This window comes from Drosophila persimilis, unplaced genomic scaffold (assembly GCF_003286085.1).
Source record: "Drosophila persimilis strain 14011-0111.01,24,50 unplaced genomic scaffold, DperRS2 tig00000000-arrow-pilon, whole genome shotgun sequence".
Classification (NCBI taxonomy): domain Eukaryota; kingdom Metazoa; phylum Arthropoda; class Insecta; order Diptera; family Drosophilidae; genus Drosophila; species Drosophila persimilis.
In genome coordinates this window covers 28,139,437-28,162,070 of record NW_020825288.1, presented here as the reverse complement: position 1 = coordinate 28,162,070, position 22,634 = coordinate 28,139,437, and the positions used below count along the sequence as shown (strand labels likewise).

Below are 22,634 nucleotides of genomic sequence, written 5' to 3'. Positions count from 1 at the left end.
CTTAATGTTGTTGTTGCGACTCCTCAGAGCTGCAATTTGGCCTGCTTTATTTCAGCTTGTGTGTGGGTGGGATTTGTGCACTCCTCTCAGTTTACGATTTTAACAAGTTGGTTGTTAAATAAATTTAAATTATACAAGTGTTGTCGCTCCCCTTACACGCCGTTTACTGCGGCTCGATGGTCATTCCTTTGCCTTACCCTCACTCGCCCTCATCCTCATTTTCACTTTCACTTTCACTCTCTCCCCTGGTAGTGTGTGCGCTACAAGTTTATTAATATTTTCCCCTGCCAGCAAACACTTAATCATCTGAATGGGTCGCCTGGCTTGAGTGCATGATTCCTGTAAAATATCGACAAAAGAAAGGCACGACCGGAAAAACGACGACTAAAAATACACGCAAATAAATGGCCTCATCATCGCATTTACCTTTGAGCCATTTTTCAAGTCAAAATGATTCGAAACTTTTCATTTGAGTAAAGGGGCTGCCCTGTAAGGATAATGGAAAGCGCTTGGTGTTGCACGAAAACTTTCCCCTGAAGAGCATGAAATTTGAATCAAATATTTCGCCATTCAAAAACTTGAAACTTTTCATCAGCTAAATCTACAGGAATACAAAATAAACAGGAGGGAAAGAAAATTGAATTTTCCACCAGCAAATACGCAGATAGAAGCACTCTGGGAACCTTTCCCCTATCAATTTTTCGACTGCTGTATTACGATTATTGCCCTTTATTTGTTGAGATTTTCTGAAACTCCAATGATTTTTGCTAAATTAATTGTGTCATCTATTTGGTGCGCAACCGAATAAACATTATGGAATATTCGTACATACATACATATGTATGTACACACAATCAGCGGCTGTAAAAATCAACTGTTCTGCTGCTGCGAGTGTGAGAGCGTGTGTGTGTGTGTTCTGTGCACACTCGATTGGCAATGCACAAAATGCAAAATTTCGAATGCAAATTCGAAATTCAAAATGGCAATGCTAAGTAAATAACGTCATTGCGAAAAGCGGCACAAACGGCAAAATGGCAAACGGCAACTGATGATGTGCCGTACTCTGCATCAGTAGCGGTAACAATCAGCCAGCCAACCAGGCCAAAATTGCATTACTCTGCCCTCCATGACCTCCCTGTGTTTGTGTGTCGTCGCTCTCCGTTTTCTGCTCCTTTCTGCTCTGCTAAAGCGGTAATCAAATGCACACACATTTTCCTTGTACACTACTGAACAAATAAACGGAGAGTTCTTTAAATTCGAAAAGTACCTTGTCCTTTTTATTATAAATGCATTTATTCAAAAATGCAGCAGCAGCAGCAGGAGCTCCCACCTCATCCGTAGAGATTTCCTCAATGCAAAAACGAGTGGTGGGGGTGGGGGGGGGGGTCAGCACGAAAATTGCTGCAAAATCGACTTTGGCATTTGTGACGGGTCCCGGCGATGAGTGTGTATTCAGGCCAAAGTCATAAATTGCACAGAAATTGGGGGAATGGAACGGGAATGGTTTCGGGGGATGCCTTCAAATCAGAATCGGGGTAGCGTTTTCGAGTTTCGTTTCAGCTTCGGTTGCGGGATTTTTGGTGGCACTGGCACTGGCAGTGGCAGTTTTGCTATGCATGTTAAATGAAATTATTGCAACTTTTTTTGCCGACCAAACCCCCACATGGCGTATGCGTAACGTTTACTCAATTCATCAATCACCGAATTTCTCTCCCATTTCTCGTACTATGTATATTTTTGCCCAAAATGGATTAGATTTATGCGACAGTTGCCGCAGCAGCAGCAGCCCCCAAAATGCGGCGATATACTCGTACATATATGTATGTATAGGTGTATAGGTACGAATATTTTTTTCCATGTGTGCAACAACTTGCTGTTTTGTTTAAATATTCTCTTCGAGTGCTTTCTTTTGGAACCCAACAATTCTTTTTGCCACTTAAGTTTAAATTTTGTTTTCTCTATTTAATGGAGGAGTGGAAAGAGGTTTATACGTCGGTATCCCAGTGGCAAATCGTCGGCATTTAATCCAATTTTGTGTGCTGCTGCTGCCCCTGCAGTGCTGCCTGGCACTGTGGAAACTTTTGAAAGATTATATTTGAGTTTGCTAAATAAGAGTTCGTTCTCTTTTGTGCATACAATGTGGCTGAACATAACCGGATGTATATATGGTTGTTAAAACGAGATTGAGTATACCATTCATCTGGAGAGAGAGAGAGAGAGAGAGAGAGAGAGCGAGAGAGGGAATTCAAGCAAAATATGAATTGTATGCAATTTATTTCTTTTGGCTTTTGACCTTCCCACTTTCCCATGGTACATGTATTTGCCGAGATCGTTAGCGCTGCTGGCTATTTTAAATGCTGGCAACACAACTCAATTAAGCCTGTAACTGAGTGGAGGAGAAATGGTGGCACACCTGTACCTTTCTACCTACCAGAAATTTGCATCGGTTTAGAGTCCTGGGCCCTGGACTCCGGCGCCAATCGACGGGGCAGTCAGTGGGGTGCAGAACACCACACCTGTCTGCCCTGTCTGGCAGTTGGACAAGTCGTTTTGCCACTCCATTGCAACCGTTTTCTCTGTGTTGGTGTTGCCAATCCCCTCCTCCATCGCTCTCTCTCTCTCTCTCTCTCTCTCTCTCTCTCCGATGCCCTCTGTGTGCGTGTTAATTACATTTGGCTGGCATTTTGGGCAAAAGTTCGGAACATCCCCCGACCCCCCTCAAAATTGAATTACAACTTTTTCGGTTGCATTTTGCCAAAGTGTTTTTTGTATTCATTTGCCGCATTTATCCTCAAACACACACATGACCAGAGAGTAGTTGGTGTAACTTTTCTTTTTTCTGGCCAAAAGTTGAACCAAGTTTCTGGCAAAAGATAAGTCAAACAAAAAAAAAAAAACGGAGCAGAGCTTATAGCTGCAGTTTGTCATTAGAATTTAGTATTTACTTAAACATTAAATTAGATTTTAAGCGAGGAAAAGGGGTCTAGAGAGCTTGTGAGGGCCTCGGTCAAATGCAACCCAAGCCACAAAGGATTCTTTAAACCTTTTGTCTCTCTGCTGTAGGATCCTGCAGGCATCATTAACCTTTCTGCGGACACACACATAATGAGGGGCCCCGGCTATTGTCTACTTCGCTCCGCTCCGCCCTAAAATGCAATCAGCCTGAAAACAAGATTGAAAAAGGGTGGAGAGGAGTGGCGAAAGGATTCTTGCATAATAGAAATTCATTGCCAAATTACATAGAAAATCGTTGAGGGTGCTAAGAAGGTGCTGGCGGGCAAGTTGGCAGCACCAGAATCTCGCAAGTTATTCACCAAGGCACTCCACTCCACTCGGCACTCCATTGCCTTGCTTTCGAGCGAGAACAACGATTTTAATTACCGCAAACTGCGCGGCTGTAAGCGCATTACGTATACGCAGCGTTGCAGGAGCAGCAGCTGATAAAATCGCATTGAATGCAAGTTAATTAAAAGACGCCACGCGCAATGGCCAAAAAAGAACTCGACTCGCCTCGCCACGACTTGACTTTAATTAAAACTTAATTTAAACAAAAGATACACAATCCTCGCACCAGAATACTCCTCAAGGCCGAAGTGTGCTCTCGATCCAATCCATGTAGTCCCTCACAGAAGTGTAAACGCCCGGCCAGCCCTCGAGACCACAGCGATTGCCAAAGGAGACCACGCCCTCCTGGAACCAGGCCTGCTCGAAGCCCCTTCGCATCAGCGGACCCCCGGAGTCGCCATCACAGCTGTCGCGGTAGAACTCCCCGCCGGCACAGAGCTGAGCGCCGATCAGATTGATCTGCCGCGTGGCAAACTTCCGGACACAGGACTCGTGATCGTTAACGGGCAGAGAGAGCCTCTGCTTGATGTTGCTCTTGCGTGCTGGAAGATTCAGCGATTCTATTACAGTAAAAACTCTCCTTGAACGCTTTCATCGGACGTACCTGTGGTTGTTCTTCCCCAACCGCTGACCACCAGCTGTTCTCCCACGTTGATCGCCTGGCGGGTTGTGGCCAGTGGCAGACACACCGGCTGAATGTACTCGTTGAGTGTCACAGGCTCCGCCAGACGCAGCAGGGCAATGTCATGGTAGCGATGACGACTCGTGGCATCGTATTCCGGATGGACAATAGTCTGCTCAATGGAGCGCTCTATGTAGGGGGGATTGCAATCACCGGCTATACAATCGATATCCTTGCTAGTGTCGTACTCGCCCAGGCGTACAGAAGTTCTGGAAGGTTAAAGAAAAGAGATTGATTAGGGGCTTGAGAAGAAAAGATGGAGCTACTTACAATTGTCCGACTTGTGTGGCCACTTCCCCTGTGACACAATGTGCAGCCGTCAGGACATAACGATTGTTGATCAGACTTCCACCGCAACTTAGCTGTCGCTGACCTTTGCCTGAAAGAGAGAGACAATCAGGCCTCTGTTCCTTATGGATATGTCAATCACAACTCACGATCCACATACTCCAAGAGAGCCATCCAGGTGAACTCATCCAAAGCGGTGTCATTGCCATTGTAGACCTTATCGCTGAACGAGTGAGGACCACACTTTGGAGGCACCGGCAGTAGATTACCCGGCCCCTGTTGGCCACCAAACACCGTGGGCCTACTGCTGACAATCACCGATCGCTGAGTGGTTGTGTCTGCAGCCCCGTATCCCCTATCGTTGGTGCAACAGACATGTGGCTGGCGACCAATGCCATTGTAGCACTGGGAGTTGACCAGGAAAGAGCGATCGTCACTGCTCACAGAGCTCTGCTGGACGACACTTAGCAGAGTCGGACAGTCATAGAGCGATACACAGTAGCCTTGCCGCTGGTTGGGATTTCTACAGCCTGGAAGTGGGAATAATATCACATTGTAATGCAAGTGCACACGGATTGATTTACATGACAACTTGTTTGGCATCGAAACTAGTTTGTTGTCGCGCTGTTGATTTGCCTGAGAAGTCATTGCCATTCTACAAATTAATTACTCCAGCAAGAATTTAATTGATAACAGAAACCGCTTCATTGACGTGCACATAAAAATTTAATGTGCGATTATACTTTTTTGTAGGTTCAAGAAAGTAATTTGCTCTGCAGCGAGCTCAAAAATTGAATCGAATTGAACTTTTTCTTTGATTTATTCGAGTCATTACTGCAGGCGCACCTCACACATCTCTCACTGATGTTGGGTTATCCCCTGGCAAAGTCCATGAGTCAGAGATTGGATAAATTATGACTTTTAGTTACTTACTTTCTTGGGCTTGCACTAGAACCAGGAGGCAGGTGACAAAAACCCCCAGCGACTGGAATGTTGACTTCATCTTGGGAGTATTTCCCACAATTTGCACAAAACACAAATCAAATCAAAACACACGCGATTACGCACAACGACCTCGAGCGGGAGGGGAAGGAGACTACTCAGACGGAGACGGAACGTTGAGACGCTGACCAACTGATCGCAAAGTCGGCTCCGAGAGGCCTTTAAATACCGCCATGCGATTCGGGGAGATAATGATCAGGGTTTTTGGGAGAGCGTGAGAGCAACATCGTGAGTCGGAGAGGAAATAAGCAAAGCTTTTGAGTAAAGCTTCAAAGCGATCGAAAGACAAACTTGTAAAGCTTTTTTTGCGTTTAATTTAGTATTTTATTTTTGTGTGGTATCTTCAGACTTCGCATTTAAGTAAAATTGGTATTCATTATCTTATCATAGTGACGCTTCTCCGCAGGCGACAGCTTGCAGAAGCCCTTTTCAAACAGCTTCAACTCCTCCCTGGTATGCAGCGGAGGCCAGAGAGTGGTATAGCTCATGGTTCTGAATATAAATCGAATATTTAGTACTCAGATATAGACGAAAGATCAGCAGATCTTACCTCACGAATTGCCAGGCACAATCTGCTGTTGGCTGATTCTCGATCAGTTTTTTGACCTCTCGATTGAGTTGCCTGTTATAGCGTCGCTTGGCCTGTCCATAGCGCTCCAGACAGCGGACATACCTTAAGAAAACCCGTTACAAAACTGAAATCAACTGCCCCACCCAAAAGGCATTGAAGCTTACAGTGGTACACGAAATGTTGCAAAATTCGGATCGATGAAAACTTCCAAATCATCGCAGTAAGGTGGTGTAAATTTCGGATCATATTTTACTTCAGGCAAGTCCTGGTACCCTGGCACAATGTGTTGCTTGTCCTTCTCATGACGACGACTCATATCCGGAAAACCACTCGTAAAGTTTTCATCGATAGTGACCGAGGCGGTCCAACGGGAGTACCGCGCGATAGCAGCTTGCTCCTGGGTCGATCTAACTCCTACCACCAATGACTTTCTACTGCTAATGGACTCTCTGGTACTCATGGTGGCCTATGAATGTATAATCCTGTTTATCTGTGGAATTTTTTGGTATGTTTCGAGTGGTATACGAGAGAATTATGACTGTGGAATGATTACTTTTGACCATTTGCCTACTCTGATGGGAGGAGATGATCCATGATCGATAATCCATGTCACAGTAACCTTGCACTTAAACTCAGAATCTATCCCTGCATCATAAACAAACAAACTTCCATAGTGATAGGAACTAAATATCTATATATTCTTACATTATATATACAAATACCTATCACAATGGAAGAAGATATACCTATTGATAGGAAGAGCAGAGTGTCCGAATTGCGGAAAAGCCTCAACTTTCGGAGTTCCTCTGTGATAGACACTCGACACCGGCGTAGTACAGAGTTGAAAGATATTCCCAACGAGGATGAGTCAAAACAACTCGCTCAATTCAATATGAGGAACGAGGATGAGGCATTTCAGATCAGGGAAAAAAAGTTGCAACACGGCGATGATGCCGATGCTATGAGTCGCTATCCCAGTTACTCAAACTTTAAGGTTAATTAGTAAGTATCCACGATGGTGATGAACAGTCTTTCGGAACATCTTCTCTTTGCAGCTCCTATGTCTGCCTTCATCGCTATTCGAAAGCCCGTAGGGATTATGAAGCACAGTTTCAGAAGGAGATCGCTAACCTGATTAATTTTCAGAGCACTGCCGTCGATATGTTCAGCTTGGTTAGGTAACCGTTACTAAGCTTGACTAGAGCTTAACCATAATAATGGATGCCATTTTTTTCATAGGAACATGGCATACACCTCTTTGTGGCCGCCGTTGCATAATGAGGCCGAGCTAAAGTACACGCATGACAAGGTTTTCCAACTCACAAAAAAAGAGAAGAAGCGCTACAAAAAGATAATGTCTACGGATTACCGATGAATTTGTGCAATAAAATATACATATATATTTTGTTGTGTTTTACAAGAAAGCCAGAAAGCATCCTTCAACTTCACTTTCGCAACGGGAGCCAAATCAGCTTGCACTTCTGCCGCATTTCCTGCCATACTCGTACTCTCTGGGCGTCTTGGCCTTTCGTCTTCTGCCACACTCTCTGGGCGTCTTGGCCTTTCGTCCTCTGCCACACTCTCTGGGCGTCTTGGTTTCTCGTCTTCTGCCACACTCTTTGGCCTTCTTGCCACATTCTCTGGCCAGCTTGGCCCTCTGCTGCTGACTCTCTAGATGGCATGCTGATGTTTATGGGTCGTATAGTTATTTATATGCAGCATATTCTTGACAAATTGCGAAATCTCTCTAGTTTCACCTTTAACGTGCAGCAGTGGAATTTACATTTTAATTTCATTCGATGCATCTTGTTCCAGATGGAAACAAAAGAAGCCCAGAGCATGGAAAACAAGCGGCAACTAAAGTAAGGCAAAAATCAAGTACAACTTTTGCGGAAAACTTGTTTTTCTTTTGCCTTTTGGTATCGAAGCGTAGCCCATCCAGTAACCCATCTCCATCTCCTCCACCTCCTCCACCACCTCCACGCCTCGTCCGCCCTCAGCCTGTTTAGCTTCAATGAATGCTCTAACGCTCCGTTCCACTCCGGTCTTGGGATGTCACTTCCCCCATTCCTGATGCCTATCCTGTCTCCTCTTGTTGGGGAGCTTTGTTTTTTGCTGGTCTATTCATAATTCTACCCCTGACTAGGGCTACGGCTGCACAAATTGAAAGGCAAACACGTGGCCCCCTAGTTGGCCTTATCACCGGCTACATTGGGATTTTGTAGCCTCTGTCCCATGTGACACTTCGTCATGTCCTCCTCCTGCCTGTCGGTCACTGGACCAGTACCAGTACCAGTTTGAGTCACAGACTGAATTCTGGATTTCGAGTTTGTGATGAGTAGCAGTGTCACTACACTTTTTTGTGTGTCTGTTTGGTCGTTTTGTGTGCCTTTTCCTGGGCCTCCATCCTGACCGACTCCTGACTGGGCCATTTTTTCGTTCTGTGGGCTTAGGTCAGCACTTTGCCATTTTGCCATTTTCATAGCTGCATGCACCATGGCTCCCATTGTCATCGTCTCATCGTACTATCGTCCCATCATCCCATCGTCATTGCAGTCCGTCTGCGTGTCCACTTGGGCATTGTTTAATAATTTTCCTGCTTAGACCTGGGCTTTTACGGGAGCATGCCGGAAATTCCAGCCACCGGTGGCGTCGCATGAAAATTCTTGTTGGAAATTTTTGTCCTTCAGCAAAAGCTGTTGCTACTAAAAACTTTAACTTTTCCTCTGTGCCCCCATAATGATGGCATTATGAGGAGAGCCAGAGCAAGCCTCCAAAGCCGATGATACGGTATCATTGCTAATTTTCTTGGCCACTGCCCTTCCACTGCCAGTTAGCCAGCCAGTCAGCCAGCCAGCCAGCCAGACAACAGTTGGGGCAAAAGTTTAAACAAAGTTTAAGGCATTTACTCAGGCATCTTCAGTGGAGGAGCAGCAGCAGTAGCAGTATCGTCAGCAAACTGCAGGAGCTAGACAGCCATCAAAGGCAGACAGCACTTCAGTTGATTTCCGGTCGAAGGAGCCATCGAGCAGCTGTAGTAGTAGTCCTCGGACTCAATTGTGTGTGTGTGGATTCCAATGGGGTTGCGGCTGTTCGAGTGGCTTGTATATTAATTGAAATTGAAAACACTTTCGAGTGCCCATCAAGGGCCGACTCATGCCGGTAATTATAAGTGAATTCAATCCAAAAGTAATCAAAAGTTATACGAATTTCATGGCCATTACTGAAATTGTTTTTGGCTGTCAGAATGTCCCAGTCCCAGACCTTAAATATTTATTAGATACATATAAACATGTATGTACGTATATTTCGGTGCAGCCAGAACAATGTTTTAATTAAACAAAAGAAGCAAAAAACAAAAACGGGAAAATGCATAGAAATGCAACGAAATTTATGCCTCAATTTGTGTGGCTCTCTGCTGTACCTGCTGTTAAGCATAAATTCCGCAGCAAACTAGCAAAAAATTTAAATTAGCTGGCACTCGGGAAATGGGGAAATGGGGAAACGGCGAAATGTGGAAAACACACACACACACAGATAAAAAAAGGTGTGGCAACAGAGAGCACCGTAGAGGGGATGTAGTTGGCTTTTAATTTGCAATTGACCCTCGTCGTCGTACTCCTCCGTGCAAGGCCCTCTCCCCTTCAATATTAATGAACTGTAAAAAGCTGGAACGGGTAAACAAAGACAAAACTCAAACAAATGCAAAAGCAAAAGGGCTACGAGCAGTGCACACTGTATACAGTAGAACACATGTTCAATTAGCTAAATGCCAGTTTTGTGTGGCATTTTTATGGTTTGGTCAGTGCACCATTTTGTGTTCTGTTCTGTTCTGTTCTGCTGCCCCTATTTTTTATGCAGGGGAAATGCAATTCATAAATCGCTAGCAATTTAATTAGAACTGGGAAACGCTTCAAGAGCGTTTTCCCAACACACTTTTCCAGTACACGGAATTTTCCGTGCCGTGGGTTTTCAACGTGCGGCCATTAAATTAAATTTCAATTAGCCGTACACACACGCCGTACTGGAGTGTGGGTGTGTTCTGGCCATGTTAATCAGTGGAGCGTGTGAAACGAAACTGTGGCCATTATTATGTGGCCGCATTGGCCAGAAACTTTGCAGGGATTTCGTGGATTTTGGCTTTGTTGTTGCTTCCGTGTTGCCATCCACACATTGTTTTTGGTGGTGGCAAAATGTTTGCCCAGGCTTAAGGTGCACCAAAACTTTGTTTAAACTTGGTTCAACGCCAGGTAACTTAAGAACCGACCTCTTGAGCATGAGCTAAAACATCTTTAGGATACATCTATATATATATAGATCGGTCTCTGTCTATGGGGAATCAATGCTTTTAATTTGCTTAAAAGTACAAGGGACATTCAATTCGGAGCACAGAGCAATCGGGAGAAGTATCTTATTTAAAAAAGTGCCGCATATCTCGAGTGCTACACCAAAGAACCTCTTGTAGATTTCTATCCTCTTGTTAGCTGATGTAAGAGCCACTTCAAGATCTGTATCCACTTATGCCTGAAGTAACCCAACAAACCATAAAGCCCTTAAAGCCCTCATGCCTGTGATATCTAATTTGATTAGCCTGTGAGCCCAACAAAACAACTTGTGCAGTCGCATTATGAAAAGCGCAACTAGAAACCCATTGACCCACATTTTTGTCCCGCTTAAATGCTCAGACGTGACCCATTCAACTGTCTACCCATTTTGTCTCCATTGCTCAGAAGGCTCAGTGTGTCGGCTCCCCCTCTGTGTGTGCGGCAAGAACAACAATGGGGTTGCAGTTGCAGTTGCAGGGCCCCACTTACACGTAGACTTGAAATGCATTTCACTGTCGCCCCTACAGGCCCATCGTTTGGACTGACGCAAATCCCTAAACAGCAAGCGGCGACTAGGAAACAAGTCAACACGGCCTAACAACAGTGCCACCAAATGCTGCATGTGTCCCAGCCGCACACAGGCAAGCACAAACATGGCAAAGTCCGTCCACTCTCCTGTCCGGCATGGACATACATGACCAAAGTCAGCGAGAAAGTCGAGTCCCTGCCGCCTGGCGTTGCATTATTAACATTTGGGATTCCCAAGCGTCACAAGTGGCACTCGCCTGTGTGTGGTGCCGACACACACAGCTTTCGCGGTGCGAGAGGGATAGCATCGCATCAGCCCGTCTCGTTTTGGCGGCGCAAGCAATATATCGCCATCGCACACGCACGCCAAAGAGAGTTCTGCAAAGGCTAAGAGAGCGAAAGCTCTGGCCGACGAGCTCTCATAGCCCGAAGTCCTCTCGGCTGCCGACTGCCGACTTCGTATTCAGTGTGGTTCGTCCTTTGCTGTGAGGCAGTCGAAGGACTGCCAGTCGCGCACTAAAGTATGCTATCCCCTTTTTTTTCGCCTCTGAAAAAGTTGGAAAACTTTTTACGAAAAAATGATACTTCAGGAGTGGAGTCCATGGACTCGCCCTGACTCTGACTTTGGGCTTTGAGAATGTATTGACATAGTTTCAGTTTCAGATAGTTTCTCGCTGGCTTGAAAGTCATTCAGGTGCAACGTTGAAAGGCGAAAGTTCTTGCCCCCCTGCCCCCTGCCCTGTGTCCTCTGCCCCCTGGCCCGTGCCGCCAATGTATTTATTTTTATTGCTGTTCATTAGTTGGCAGTTGCCATAATTTCAATTTTATAGTTTCGCCAGCATTTAATTTATGGCGAAAGCCGAAACTTTTGCGCCCCCCAAAAATGTTTTCAGTTAATGCATTTTTGGGTGCAGTGCAGAATTTTTGATTGGTTTTTCCCGCGTGGGGGCACGAAAGTTTCGCATTGCAAAATTAATTTTCCCACCGAAATAAAAGCGAGAAAAATTAAAGTCCATTTTAAGTATTTTGTGGCACATAATTCATATCGTACATAAATACGAGGCCCACCCGCATGAAATAAATCAGACGAAATTGATTTCTCCCACCCCCGCCGCCGCCGCCGTTCTATGGAGGAAAATATGTAATATGCGGAGCGGTTTTATCGGGGGTACGATATCAAATTAAATGTAAGCCGCTTTGCATCGCAAAATACTTGGGAATCCCATTGAAATATTTATGCCCAATTGAGGACCTCAATTGACCTTCACAGATATTCCTTCCAGCTGGTCGGAGGCCATCAGCGCAAATTGAATAGTCGTATAATAGTCCGAAAATTATGTAAGGGGTGGTGGGAGGGTAGACGGTAACCCCTTTAATAACCCAAAAATTTCATTTGTTCTCCTCCTCCTCCTCCTGTATCCTTTTTTTCTGCTGGCAATTTAACTCTTCTATGTGATACGTGTGTGAAATGTAATATTTTCATCTTTTTCCAGGTGGTTTTTCCGCTCGATGGGCGGGCAAAAAACTTGCCAACACGCAAATGCTGGCAGCCATAAATTTTAGCGTGCTTTTGTGCTAAAAAGTGGCCAACAGTTTTGTTTGCCACGTGCAGTCTCGTTTTTGGCTCCCTGACTTTTTACACATGCCATCAGGGAGGGTCGCTTACCACTCCACTCCACTCCACTCGGATCCAATCCACTTCCTGTCCCGTTTCTGTGTGTGTGTGTGTGTGTCTGCATACCACTAGAGCGGAAGTCCTGATCCTCCTGACAGGCAACCTAGGCAGCAATTGCAGCATATTTAGCCGCTTGTTTTGTGAAAACTCTATTTAATTTCAGTTGTTCCTTGTTTCGTTTTCGTTTTCGTTTTTCGGTTCGCTCACGTCTCAGTGCACTTTTCCACTGTGTATGTGTCTGTGCGTCGTGCCCCTTCCTCATTGCCTCTCATTTTTCATCTCTGCTGCGTGCAGCGGGTATGGTATTTCGGTATTCCTTCGCCTTTTCCTTTTACCTTCCCGCTCTTGTCCAGGGGTCCGGCCCAGCCGATTTTGCAGCATTTAATTTAAGTTACAGCACAAGCTGCCGAGATTTATTACTGACCCTTAACAAGTCTCCGCTGTCCGGCTGGTTGCATGCCCCTTTTTCGTGTCCTTTCCTCTCAGTTCTTTCACCATTTTTTTGTGCGTTGCCCCCAAAAGAAGAGCCGGAGGCAGGACACCATATACGAGAAGTACTTTTTTGTTTTTTTGTTTTTTTTTAGCTGCCTGTCCTTTCAAGTGTTATATTTTTTGTGGAAAATTACACAGCAAAGAACTTTTGGGTGAGTGCTAGAACAAAGGGAAAATGCTTCGTTTGCATAAGACAAAGTATCAAATGAAATCAAAAGAAATATTGCATGAATATTGATTTTAGCTTTATTTAATTGCCTTTCCTTCGGGTGTATTTTTCATAGTTTTCTGCTTCCCTAGACTTTTTCTTTACACATGCAAAAATATATGTATATTTTTAAGGCAGAAACTAGCATTTATCTTCATAAGAATAAATTGATGTCATCAATGTAAAAACCCAATCGAACCGAAGCGAAAACTTTGTCGACCTTCAACCTGTGCTCCAGGACGGACCCCTCGGGGACGGACCATTTCGAGCAGTGCAGTGGGCTTGACCCAGACCGAAAGCCCATAACCAATCTCAGTACAATAAATTAAACCTAAACAATTCATTCGGCTCCACGGCTCCTCTCATCCACGAGTAATCGTAGGTCCATGCTGTCTCTGTTTCAGCTGCGAGCTCCATCAGAGGACATATCCCCCAAGAGGGCGTAAAGGGGAAGGGGGAAGGGAGGTAGGACGATGGGCAATAAAGCAGAAAGCCACTTCTTAGTTTGCTTGCAGCTCGAGCGGAAACCATATAAATGCGGAAATGATAAAAATGCCTGCGAACATGTTTTCCGAGCGTATGCGATAAATTGCAATGGCAAGAAGGTCCTCCGTCCTCCGTCCACTGTCCTCGGTCTAGGATCCTCCGTTCTCGGTCAGGGTCTCTCCCACATGTCCCGATGGCTACGATGGCTTCTGCTGCAGCCAGACAATAAAATAATAATAAAAATAGAACAATGCTGGGAGAGCAGACGACATCGACAATGATGAGGTCGAGTGTGATTCCGCTAGGTTCGGTTCTGGGTTTAGTTCTGGGTTTCATTCGGTTTCTGGTGGCACCGTTCAATAAATGAATGTGGCCAAGTGGAGGACACGACGCCGTTCCTTGCTCAAAACAAACACATGCCCCCGGAGGGAACACACACACACACACACACACACACAGACAGCGACACACCAGCGACTGCCAATTTAATGAAATTGTTTTACACTCAATTGAGTTGCCAACTGAAAAAGAAAACGAAAAGCAAACCCCCAGCTAGAACTATAGACAACCAACGAATAGAAGCTTGTTTCGTTTCGTTTCGTTTGGTGAAAGAAGATTTTGGGGTAATTTGCATTGCCTTCAAAGAACGACCCACATTTTCCATGGAGTTAATCTTTTCTAATACAAAATTGCTGAAACGATGTCAGCTTATGGCCACACACACACACACACACACACACAAGAGATGCTCTCCATCTCTGTCTGGCTTCAGTTTTTATGGAATTTCTAATGACTTTTGTCAAGCAGTCACATGTTCATGCTTTCTGGAGAGCATCTCCGACAGTTTGCCTTTAAAAAATTTCCACCCACAAAACGCTGCAATCTAACATTGAGCTAAGCTTTGACTTTTACGATTATGTTACGGATGAATGGGGAGCAGAGAGAGATGGAGAGTGTCAGGAGCTGGCGGTGGGTGTCTGAATGCCGACTCCCCAGAATGGTTCTCCAGCGATGTCTGGGGGATGTCCGTAATCTGTTTCTATTACGTTTGCTTATCTGCATGCGACTCACATGTGCGTTGCCACCGTACCAGCGTACCACCGCTGCTCTACCCGGACGGAATGGAGCTCCTAATGCAGTAATAATCGTTTGCTCGTATTCCCGGAATGACTTGGATGACCTTGCTGTAGCCAGAGACTCTAGAGCGTTGGCGGTAATTGGCTTAGATTACTCGTATATTCCGAATTGGTTTCCACAATCTACTTTCTACTTTCTACTTTCAGGGGTTTTGGGGTCTGACCTTGTTAGGCAATGAAGTTATAAAGCGAAAATTGCTTGTCACAAATGAAAATTATCAACTTTTATATAGCCTCCAAAGAGAGAGAGAGACAGAGACAGAGACAGAGAAATGCGAAAATTGAATTTCGGGCAGGCACTTTTCTATGCAGAAATTGTCAAACAGATAAAAAGAGACAAATGTGCTGTGGGTCTGTCCGTGGGAATGTGGGGAGTCTGCCGGATTTTGTCTGTGTCTATTTGACAAAGGTCACCCGAAAATAAATCAAATATTTACCCAACATTTCGTTTATTCAAATTGAAAAGTCTTTGACGCACACAGAGGCTTCGCCTTCGTGTTTGATAAATATGTTTTCCCGGGAAAAGGCCAAATCAAATCAAATTCAATGCGACAGTGGGGAGAACTTGTGTTTGGTCAATTGGGAATAGGCCAATAAAACGATTGGGAGTGGAAGTGATGGAAGATATTCTTAGCCGGACGGTGCATAATTTATTCAATGGCCCGACTGGTATTTAAGGCCATTGCAATGGGCCAAGGAATGCTTCGATACACCATGCTGCTCTCGATGTTAATTCCCTCACATATCGGATAATAATTTCCCGGAATGCCTCCCCCTCCCCTGTAATTACACAAATCATTCTCCTATATATGTAGCTGCTCTTCTCTGTGCTGTCTGTCTGCTGTGCGTCCTCCGCCTCAGGGCCAGGTCAGCTGGCAATTGTGACAGCTCAAATATCAGAAGCGATTTCAATTAAGAGCCAACCTTTTAATTAAACAGATAAAGTGCCCCATAAAATGATAGAGCAAGCAGAAGGCCAGATGTTCCAGGGCGCAGTACGCAGGACATCCACTCGATTATGAGCTCATATTTAATTAAACCTAATATTTAGAGCTAAGCTGACACCGAAGGCAGCGCCAGAGCGAAGCCACTTAAGTGCTCGTTAAGTTAGTGTGTTGTGTGCGGGGGGGCGAGGGAGCGGGAGTCAGGAAACCAGGACTCAAGTCCTCGCCCTACGTGTATGTGGCAGACTGTAATCAGCGCCTCGCACACACATGTGCTGCATTCTGTGGCAGAGTCGGAGGTAGAAAAAGTAGCGAACGTGCATCAATTTGAATGCATAATACAAGGCAGCGGTCCCAGCGCCGACTGTGGCAATCAGTTACTCCCGAGACGGCATTAACTACAGCCAAATGCATATTGAACAGGATGTCGATGTGGAACTGGTTCCTTTCTTCCTTTAAATCAGCACCAGGCAGCCAGGCAGCCAGGCGCACGATATGAATGGGGAAAATCTTAAGCCGCGTACGTGTGCACAACACACAGCATCAGGAGCATCAGGAGCAGCAGGACCGTCGCCAGCAGCAGGAAAAGATGGTGAAAAGGAGCAGAAGCAGCAGTGAAAATTGGAAAGGAAATGCGCTGCTGTGCGGCATTGTTGCTGCCACCGCCACTCCTCCCAGTGTGCCTCTGCCGCTGGCTCTCCACCTCGCCAAGCCATTGTGCCTCTCTCCGTTTCTTCGCTGCTCATTCTCGGTGCCTTTCCATTAAACGGGATTATTTATTTTATTTCGTTATGCGCGGCAAACAGCTTGTGTAAAGGATTTAAGCGTCTGCTGAATGTGGCAAGAGGGGCACACAAGCAAGCACAAGCAGCCCAATCCCCGAGAAACCAAATCCCCAGAGCAGGCCCTTCCTATATAATGAAATACACAAAAACTTAAAACCAACAAACCAGCAAGGACAACCCAGCAAAAGGCGAGAGGAGAGACTACGAGTGCGAGTGCGGGTAATACTAAATTCGAGCCGCACTTGCACTTGTTAGAGCCTCTGCTACATAGCGGCCAAAGAACTATAGGGATATTCACAGATATCCTGGAAAGATGGGGCAGCATTGCAGACACAGGGAAGGAGCCAGGACAATGCAGATAGGCGTTGGGGATAATAAAATATTATGCAGCTGGGACTGGAAGTGCCACTGGCTGTGGAAGTGGAAAGTGGAAATGGGCACTGAGGCTGCAGACAGGAAGCAGGCGCCAAAGCGGAAATGGAAAACTTGAATGTAAAAGCAGAGTGGAAGGCCACCAGTGTGTGTGTGTGTGTTCGTGTGCGTGTGAAAAGTCGATAGCCTCTGGGGAGTTCAACTGGCTGTGACCTAATAATTGTAGCTTGATTATTGGAAAAATTAGTAAAAGACTGGAAAAAACGTTCAAGGAATTATCTACAAAGGAAGATTAAAGCATTTCCCCTCTGGGGCTGGAGGAAAAGCATGGCTTAAGTACTCAAAAGATCGTCTTGGACAAGGCCAGCAACAGGAGCAGCAGCATCCTCTTAAAGGATAAACAGATATTCGCAGGAAAAATATTAATTAAAACCGTTATTTCACAAGTACAGCCTCCGCTCTCAGAAAACGCATTATAATTGCCCTTTATTGTTCTGCATATAAGTATTTATCAGTCCGTATGAGTGGGTCGGACGGTGGGAGGGTAACCATCGATCGCGGCTACGGGCAGACGCACGGTTAATGGACCCCAATCCGAGCGGAAAATGAACTGCAATACGCAAGATGCTCTGTGTTTATGACCAAGACCTCCATTGGGCTTTATAATTAATACCTGCTCGAATTGACAGAAAGAGAGAGAGAGAGAGAGTGGAGTGGAGCGGGAAATGATGGAGCGGTGGGTGGGAGGCGAGAAAACTCAAGCGGAATACTCGTAATTGTAATGATAATGTGAAGCGAAGCGTTGCATGCCATTAAACTTTTCGCACAGGGCACACACACACACCTACAAGAATTAAACAATAAAATATTTAAAAATATCGCCAACGTGAGCGGAAACCTCCCCCCACTTTCTCTCTCTCCCTTAGTTTCACCTTTTATTGGGTTTCTTTTCTCACACCCTTTCGGAGGGGTATCTGAGAATCAGAGAAGGACACATTTTTGATCAGCTTTATCGATCCTTAATGTCAGCTTCATTACACAAAACAAGTCTTTGTCCTTCAGGTTGTTTATAAGTCGTCGTTTAATAAATGTTTTTTGAGTTTAAGAGTATCTAAAGCTTCGGCCACTTTTGCGTTGTTGTTTCGTCCTGCCTCCTGCATCCTGCTTTTTCCTTTATTTTATTATTCTTATTACTGTTTTTACTGTTATGAGAGGCAAGACAAAGAAACTCAAACCGAAACTGTAACTGTAGTGGCAGCAAGGAATGACTGAGTGAGTGACTGGGTGGTGGGTGGGCAGAAGGATGGTGTTGGGGTCTGCTGCTGCTGCGGCGGTTCTGCATGGCTGCAGCTCCTGTGGCTGCCACGTGAAGTGTGTGCCATGCTCGACTTCTCACCTGCTGCTTACCACAGCAATGGATGGCCAAGCACCAGCAGCAGCAGCAATAACATCATTGCGGAGAAGAACCCAGAGGATGGGGCGGGGGGCGAGACTCGGTATTAAATGGCCCACCGCTCGGTCAGTGCGCTGGACGGTGGACTGGGCAGCCTGCGTCGGACTTACTCTTTACGGGCCAGTCGCCAGAAGAGTTGAGGTTGACTCTTTTTTTATGGAGCCGTAAGTAGTTATTATTGTGGGGCGGCAGTAAATGTTTATATGCCGCCTCTAACGGCCATCAAATGTGGTTAACAGGGTGTAAACTCAATGAATAATATTCAAGCTATGAGAGTGAGTGCGAATAAAATAGCTGGCGCTCCTCAAGGATGCACCTTCATCCTACTTTCCGCTGAAACTGTTTATCCAACCAAAGGCATACACATGATAGCATAAAAACCGGTGGATAAAACCCTACCTCGTGCTATTTTTAATTTCTTTTGTATGCATTTTTCAGGGAGACCCACTGGGTATCCACTCACACAGAGTGTGAGTCCCCTGCTGACCAGACCTCGAAAGCGCATCAAAAAGGTGCCAGCGCAAAGACAAAACCATAAAAATTAATTATGTTTTTTGCTGTGCAGCAAAGCAAGAGAGAAATGTGTGAAGGGGGAAACCAGCAAGAAAAGAAAATAGAAGGAAAATTGAGCAACAAGAAGGAAACTAGTGCAGGAATAAGCTAACCGAAGAAAAGACAAGCCAGGGGACAACAGTGCAGTGAAGTTGAGACCGACTGATGCATGAGGAAATTGTGTTGAACTTGCCAAGCGTTTATTGTATAAATTTCCAGCATTCCCTGCCCCTCCGCAGGGACAGAGGGGGATACATGCCATCACAGGGACAGGGCCAGGGACAGGGACAGGGACAGAGACCAGGCATCCATCCCACATGGCCCTTTGGCAGGGGCTACGGTATGGGCCAAACGCAGCTGGTGGTTGCCGCTTCCGGCTGACTCATGCATTTTTCACCAGCAACCAACAGCAACAGCAACCAACAGCATCCAACAGAGGAGAAGCAACAGTGTTGCAAAGAAAAAACCATCAGCATCCACAAGTTGAGGCACAAACAATGGTGCGATGGAATGACAACAGCTTTAAAGTTAATTGCCAGCGACAGGCAGCCGCCGCTCCCATCTCCATGGGGGATCGGAAACGCTCCTCTAAAGTTAAAGCCCTTTTCTCTGGCTATAGCCAGAAGTAAGCCAGTGAAACAAAGTAATTTCTCCCATTCTTTGATCTGATTTGAAGCTGCCAATCTTGCAGGACGGGCTGTCAATGCCACATCTCCATTGAACCGACTGGCATGTTAATGAAGCCCGACAGTTAGGTGGCAACACATTTTACACTCTGGTGCCCGTGTGGCACTGCCACATACCACTGGTCTCTGTTTGTGGCAGCTGGAATACCAGTCGCCAGCTTACCAGCTGCCAATACTGTTAATTAAGAGCCCGGGCAGTGTTTAATTAAGTTTTAAATGCGCAGACAACTAATTAACACGAAGCCCAAGGCCGAGGCCGTATGTCTGCAGACGGCAGTGTCAATGGCTCTAATGGAACGAGCTTTGAATATTATTCAAATGAGGCATGAATAACTGCCGACTACCAAAAAGGATTTTCAAATGGCCTTGCCCTCGCGGCATTTCTGCCCGAAAACCGCCAACAGATCAGGCATCAAATAAACAACAAAGGATACTCGTGTCCCCCATCCCCATCATATCCTAAGGGGCATGCCAAACATTTTTTTCCTTGTGAATTGTTTATTGAAAAATCGCTCCCCGCCTCTAAAATCGATTGCCGAGCTGTTGATGCAAATGACTGGAGGACCAAAGCAGCAAAAAAAAAGCCAGTACCTCTGAAATTTGAGAGCGGGGGACGAAGGATACTCGTATCTATGGCCTAGTGCGGTGCTGGAAAATCCATTAGCTTGAATTGATTTTTCGGTTTGCTTTTCAATCAAATTAAATCCGAGCGCCTGCTGGCGATGCCGATGCCGATGCTGCTGCCTGGAAAAATGTTGACGACCCATTTGACCATCAATCATGATCCGCCGAGTCTTTTGTGCGGCTGGCAACATATCCGTAAAATGGAATTAAACAAAATAAATCATTTAAATTAATGCCAAATTGGACAATGCATAGTATGCCGAACAATCCAAAAAGAGAGAGAGAGAGAGAGAGAGAGAGAGAGAGCGAGAGCGTGATAAAAAATCGAGGAAATGTATACAATATACATATTTGACAGGACAGCCTTTCAATGTCACTGTGCAACAATATTTGTATACACCTTAAAAAAAAAAAAAACGCAACGCAGACACGCACTTAAAGGCATGAAAAAAGCTTTTAAAATGAAAATTTACATTGCATCATTTTTGAAAAGGGGAAAACTCGCAGGCATACTCGTATCTCGCGCTGAGAGCGAACTAAATAAAAGGCTGCCAAAAGGAAATCTGCGCATATTGGTCATTAATAAAAGTTTCCTGCTTTTTTTTTGCATATCAATACAAAAAGCAAATATTGATAAACAAAAAATGAATACAGCTTAAGGTTTAAGAGAGGAGCGGGAAAAACAGGGTAGGAAAAACTGAACTGAAAAGAGACGAGCGAGCGGCACAGAGAAAATATATAAATAAATAAAGTGTGTGTGAAAAGGCAACAATAAAACACGGCCCAGGGACCCGAGGGACCCGACAGATCCAGAGATGACAGCGTGAGATGGAAGTATCGTAATGGATATCCTATCAATTAATTTAAAAGGTGTCCTTGGAGATGGCGAAACAAGAGGCCTGTAGGGAAGGAAAGTTGAAGAAATGAAAAGATTATATATGCTAACATTTAAGTCCCTTCCGTAGCAAATAATCCAGGTACTTGTATCTTTTTTTTTCACTCTTTATAATCCTCTTTAAGGCACACCCATCTCTAGCACTTAATTTTCCATATCAGAGCATCCTTCACTCATTGTACAATAAATGCGGCCACGATTTCAAGTCAATTGCATCGTTATTTATCAGTCAGCACAAATGTACGTGGCGTCTGTATCTGTATCTGAATCTGTATCCATCTATATGGTGTCTGACAACAGCAGCAGCAGGAATGTGCTTTTCGAAGCGTTGCACAATGGGGCTCTGTGGCATGGCCCTGCTCTTAGGCACGTTATGAAAAGTGCCACAACAAATGAAATTTGCAATTGCATGTGTCGCTGCTTGTTGCTCTCTGTGTTCATTCACTACCCTGCACCCAAAGGGGATGTACGAATATACAGTGAGCTAAAGAGAAAGAGAGAGATAGGGAGTAGAAACCCATCGGAAATGAATTTGTTTCCGCTCAAGTATCATCAATTAGTTGAGAGAGTATGAACAAAAAAGGCTATCTATCCCACTTTTTTAGTGGCTGTTCACTTGATTTATTTTTATGCGATTTTAGTGCGACTGCACTTTAGTGGCCAGCAATTTCCGTTGTTCATTAAGGGGCATTGTGCAACAAACAAACGAGTTGGCTTTGCGGTTTGCCCTTTTATGGCCATGATTATGGTCGCTTCTTTTGTGTGGAAGCGTGGAAACTGCGCCATATATTCGTACATAATTGTGAAAAAAGAGCTGAACGAATGAATTAAATGTGGTCATAATGAGGTCTTTTGATTCGCACTAGCAGAAAAAAACAATTGTTGCCAATTGACTTGACTAATGGTTTATTTTACTTCAATTTCTTGGTTTAGTTCCACCAGAGACTTCAAAATGAGGAGACCATTTATCTTTGTATTATTCGTTACTTGCATTCTTTTGGGAATAGTTTCCGCAAACGAGGACGATGACTCTTCCCTCGAAAAGCAAGATATCAGATATGAATATAAGTCCAAGTGTACAGCCGAATCTCCAAGCAGTAAGTGAACATGAATGACCCTTTTTTTGTAGCAATTTCAACCGATAGTCCCCGTTAATCCTTTCAGACTGCCGACATCACGAGCTGCAGGAAATGGTGATAGAACTTTTGAAATTAACAAAAGATCCTCCTAGTGACACGCCCATCAAAGATTGGTTTGGAAAAGTATGGAGCTCGATACGCAATGCCGTATCAAAGATTATACCCAAAAGGTTTAAAAAAGGCGATTAATCATCGTTTCAGATCATCATTGGCAGATCTTTCTTTAATTCTATGTTTCAAGAACATATGTATGTACCATAGTATATAAATAAATATGTACTAGTTCTGCCAACCGCCTTTGACTTTTATTATGAAACTACAAAATATTCGCATTAAATTGTGCTTCGTGTGCGCTTGATGTAATTAAAGCTGCTGGGTCGTATGAGTGATGTGGCATGAAATTTATCTGCATAACTCATACGTCATGTTGGACGGCATGCAAAAAG

The 22,634-nt window shown here is 44.8% G+C and overlaps 3 protein-coding genes and 1 long non-coding RNA gene across 5 annotated transcripts; 2 read left to right on the top strand and 2 right to left on the bottom strand.

The window, feature by feature from the left end:
* Positions 1-3,506: 3,506 nt before the first annotated feature.
* Positions 3,507-5,423, bottom strand: LOC6594433 (serine protease 7). Its single transcript, XM_002019509.2, has 5 exons — positions 5,249-5,423; positions 4,465-4,845; positions 4,298-4,406; positions 3,950-4,236; positions 3,507-3,887 (listed from the first exon to the last, which is right to left on the bottom strand). The coding sequence occupies exons 1-5, from the start codon at positions 5,316-5,318 to the stop codon at positions 3,583-3,585; spliced, it is 1,152 nt and encodes a 383-aa protein (XP_002019545.1). The 5' UTR covers positions 5,319-5,423; the 3' UTR covers positions 3,507-3,582.
* A 200-nt stretch (positions 5,424-5,623) lies between these two features.
* On the bottom strand, positions 5,624-6,382 carry LOC6594122. The gene is made up of 3 exons (XM_002019508.2): positions 6,053-6,382; positions 5,868-5,990; positions 5,624-5,809 (listed from the first exon to the last, which is right to left on the bottom strand). Exons 1-3 carry the CDS (start codon positions 6,346-6,348, stop codon positions 5,674-5,676), a joined length of 555 nt encoding a protein of 184 aa, XP_002019544.1. The 5' UTR covers positions 6,349-6,382; the 3' UTR covers positions 5,624-5,673.
* Positions 6,383-6,622: 240 nt separating this feature from the next.
* Positions 6,623-7,264, top strand: LOC6594121. Of its 2 annotated transcripts, none has more exons than XM_026995411.1 (3): positions 6,623-6,890; positions 6,944-7,061; positions 7,128-7,264. In XM_026995411.1, exons 1-3 carry the CDS (start codon positions 6,781-6,783, stop codon positions 7,164-7,166), a joined length of 267 nt encoding a protein of 88 aa, XP_026851212.1. In that variant the 5' UTR covers positions 6,623-6,780; the 3' UTR covers positions 7,167-7,264. The 2 variants fall into 2 exon arrangements, with proteins under 2 accessions (XP_026851212.1, XP_002019543.2); XM_002019507.2 differs by having other exon boundaries at positions 6,944-7,066.
* A 14,764-nt stretch (positions 7,265-22,028) lies between these two features.
* On the top strand, positions 22,029-22,480 carry LOC113567427. Its single transcript, XR_003409437.1, has 2 exons — positions 22,029-22,146; positions 22,214-22,480. It is a non-coding gene; the product is annotated as an uncharacterized LOC113567427 (long non-coding RNA).
* The last annotated feature ends 154 nt before the right edge of the window (positions 22,481-22,634 follow it).

What these genes read in the sequence shown, in the direction of transcription:
- LOC6594433 (XM_002019509.2), bottom strand. Translation starts at nt 5,318, where the DNA reads ATGAAGTCAACATTCCAGTCGCTGGGGGTTTTTGTCACCTGCCTCCTG. An exon ending in TCTCTTGGAGTATGTGGATC is followed by an intron (nt 4,407 to 4,464) that starts GTGAGTTGTGAT and finishes TCTCTCTTTCAG; the next exon opens with GCAAAGGTCAGCGACAGCTA. An exon ending in GCCACACAAGTCGGACAATT is followed by an intron (nt 4,237 to 4,297) that starts GTAAGTAGCTCC and finishes TTAACCTTCCAG; the next exon opens with AACTTCTGTACGCCTGGGCG.
- LOC6594121 (XM_002019507.2), top strand. Translation starts at nt 6,781, where the DNA reads ATGAGGAACGAGGATGAGGCATTTCAGATCAGGGAAAAAAAGTTGCAA. An exon ending in TCAAACTTTAAGGTTAATTA is followed by an intron (nt 6,891 to 6,943) that starts GTAAGTATCCAC and finishes TTCTCTTTGCAG; the next exon opens with CTCCTATGTCTGCCTTCATC. An exon ending in GATATGTTCAGCTTGGTTAG is followed by an intron (nt 7,067 to 7,127) that starts GTAACCGTTACT and finishes TTTTTTTCATAG; the next exon opens with GAACATGGCATACACCTCTT.
- LOC6594122 (XM_002019508.2), bottom strand. Translation starts at nt 6,348, where the DNA reads ATGAGTACCAGAGAGTCCATTAGCAGTAGAAAGTCATTGGTGGTAGGA. An exon ending in GCAACATTTCGTGTACCACT is followed by an intron (nt 5,991 to 6,052) that starts GTAAGCTTCAAT and finishes GGTTTTCTTAAG; the next exon opens with GTATGTCCGCTGTCTGGAGC. An exon ending in TGTGCCTGGCAATTCGTGAG is followed by an intron (nt 5,810 to 5,867) that starts GTAAGATCTGCT and finishes ATTTATATTCAG; the next exon opens with AACCATGAGCTATACCACTC.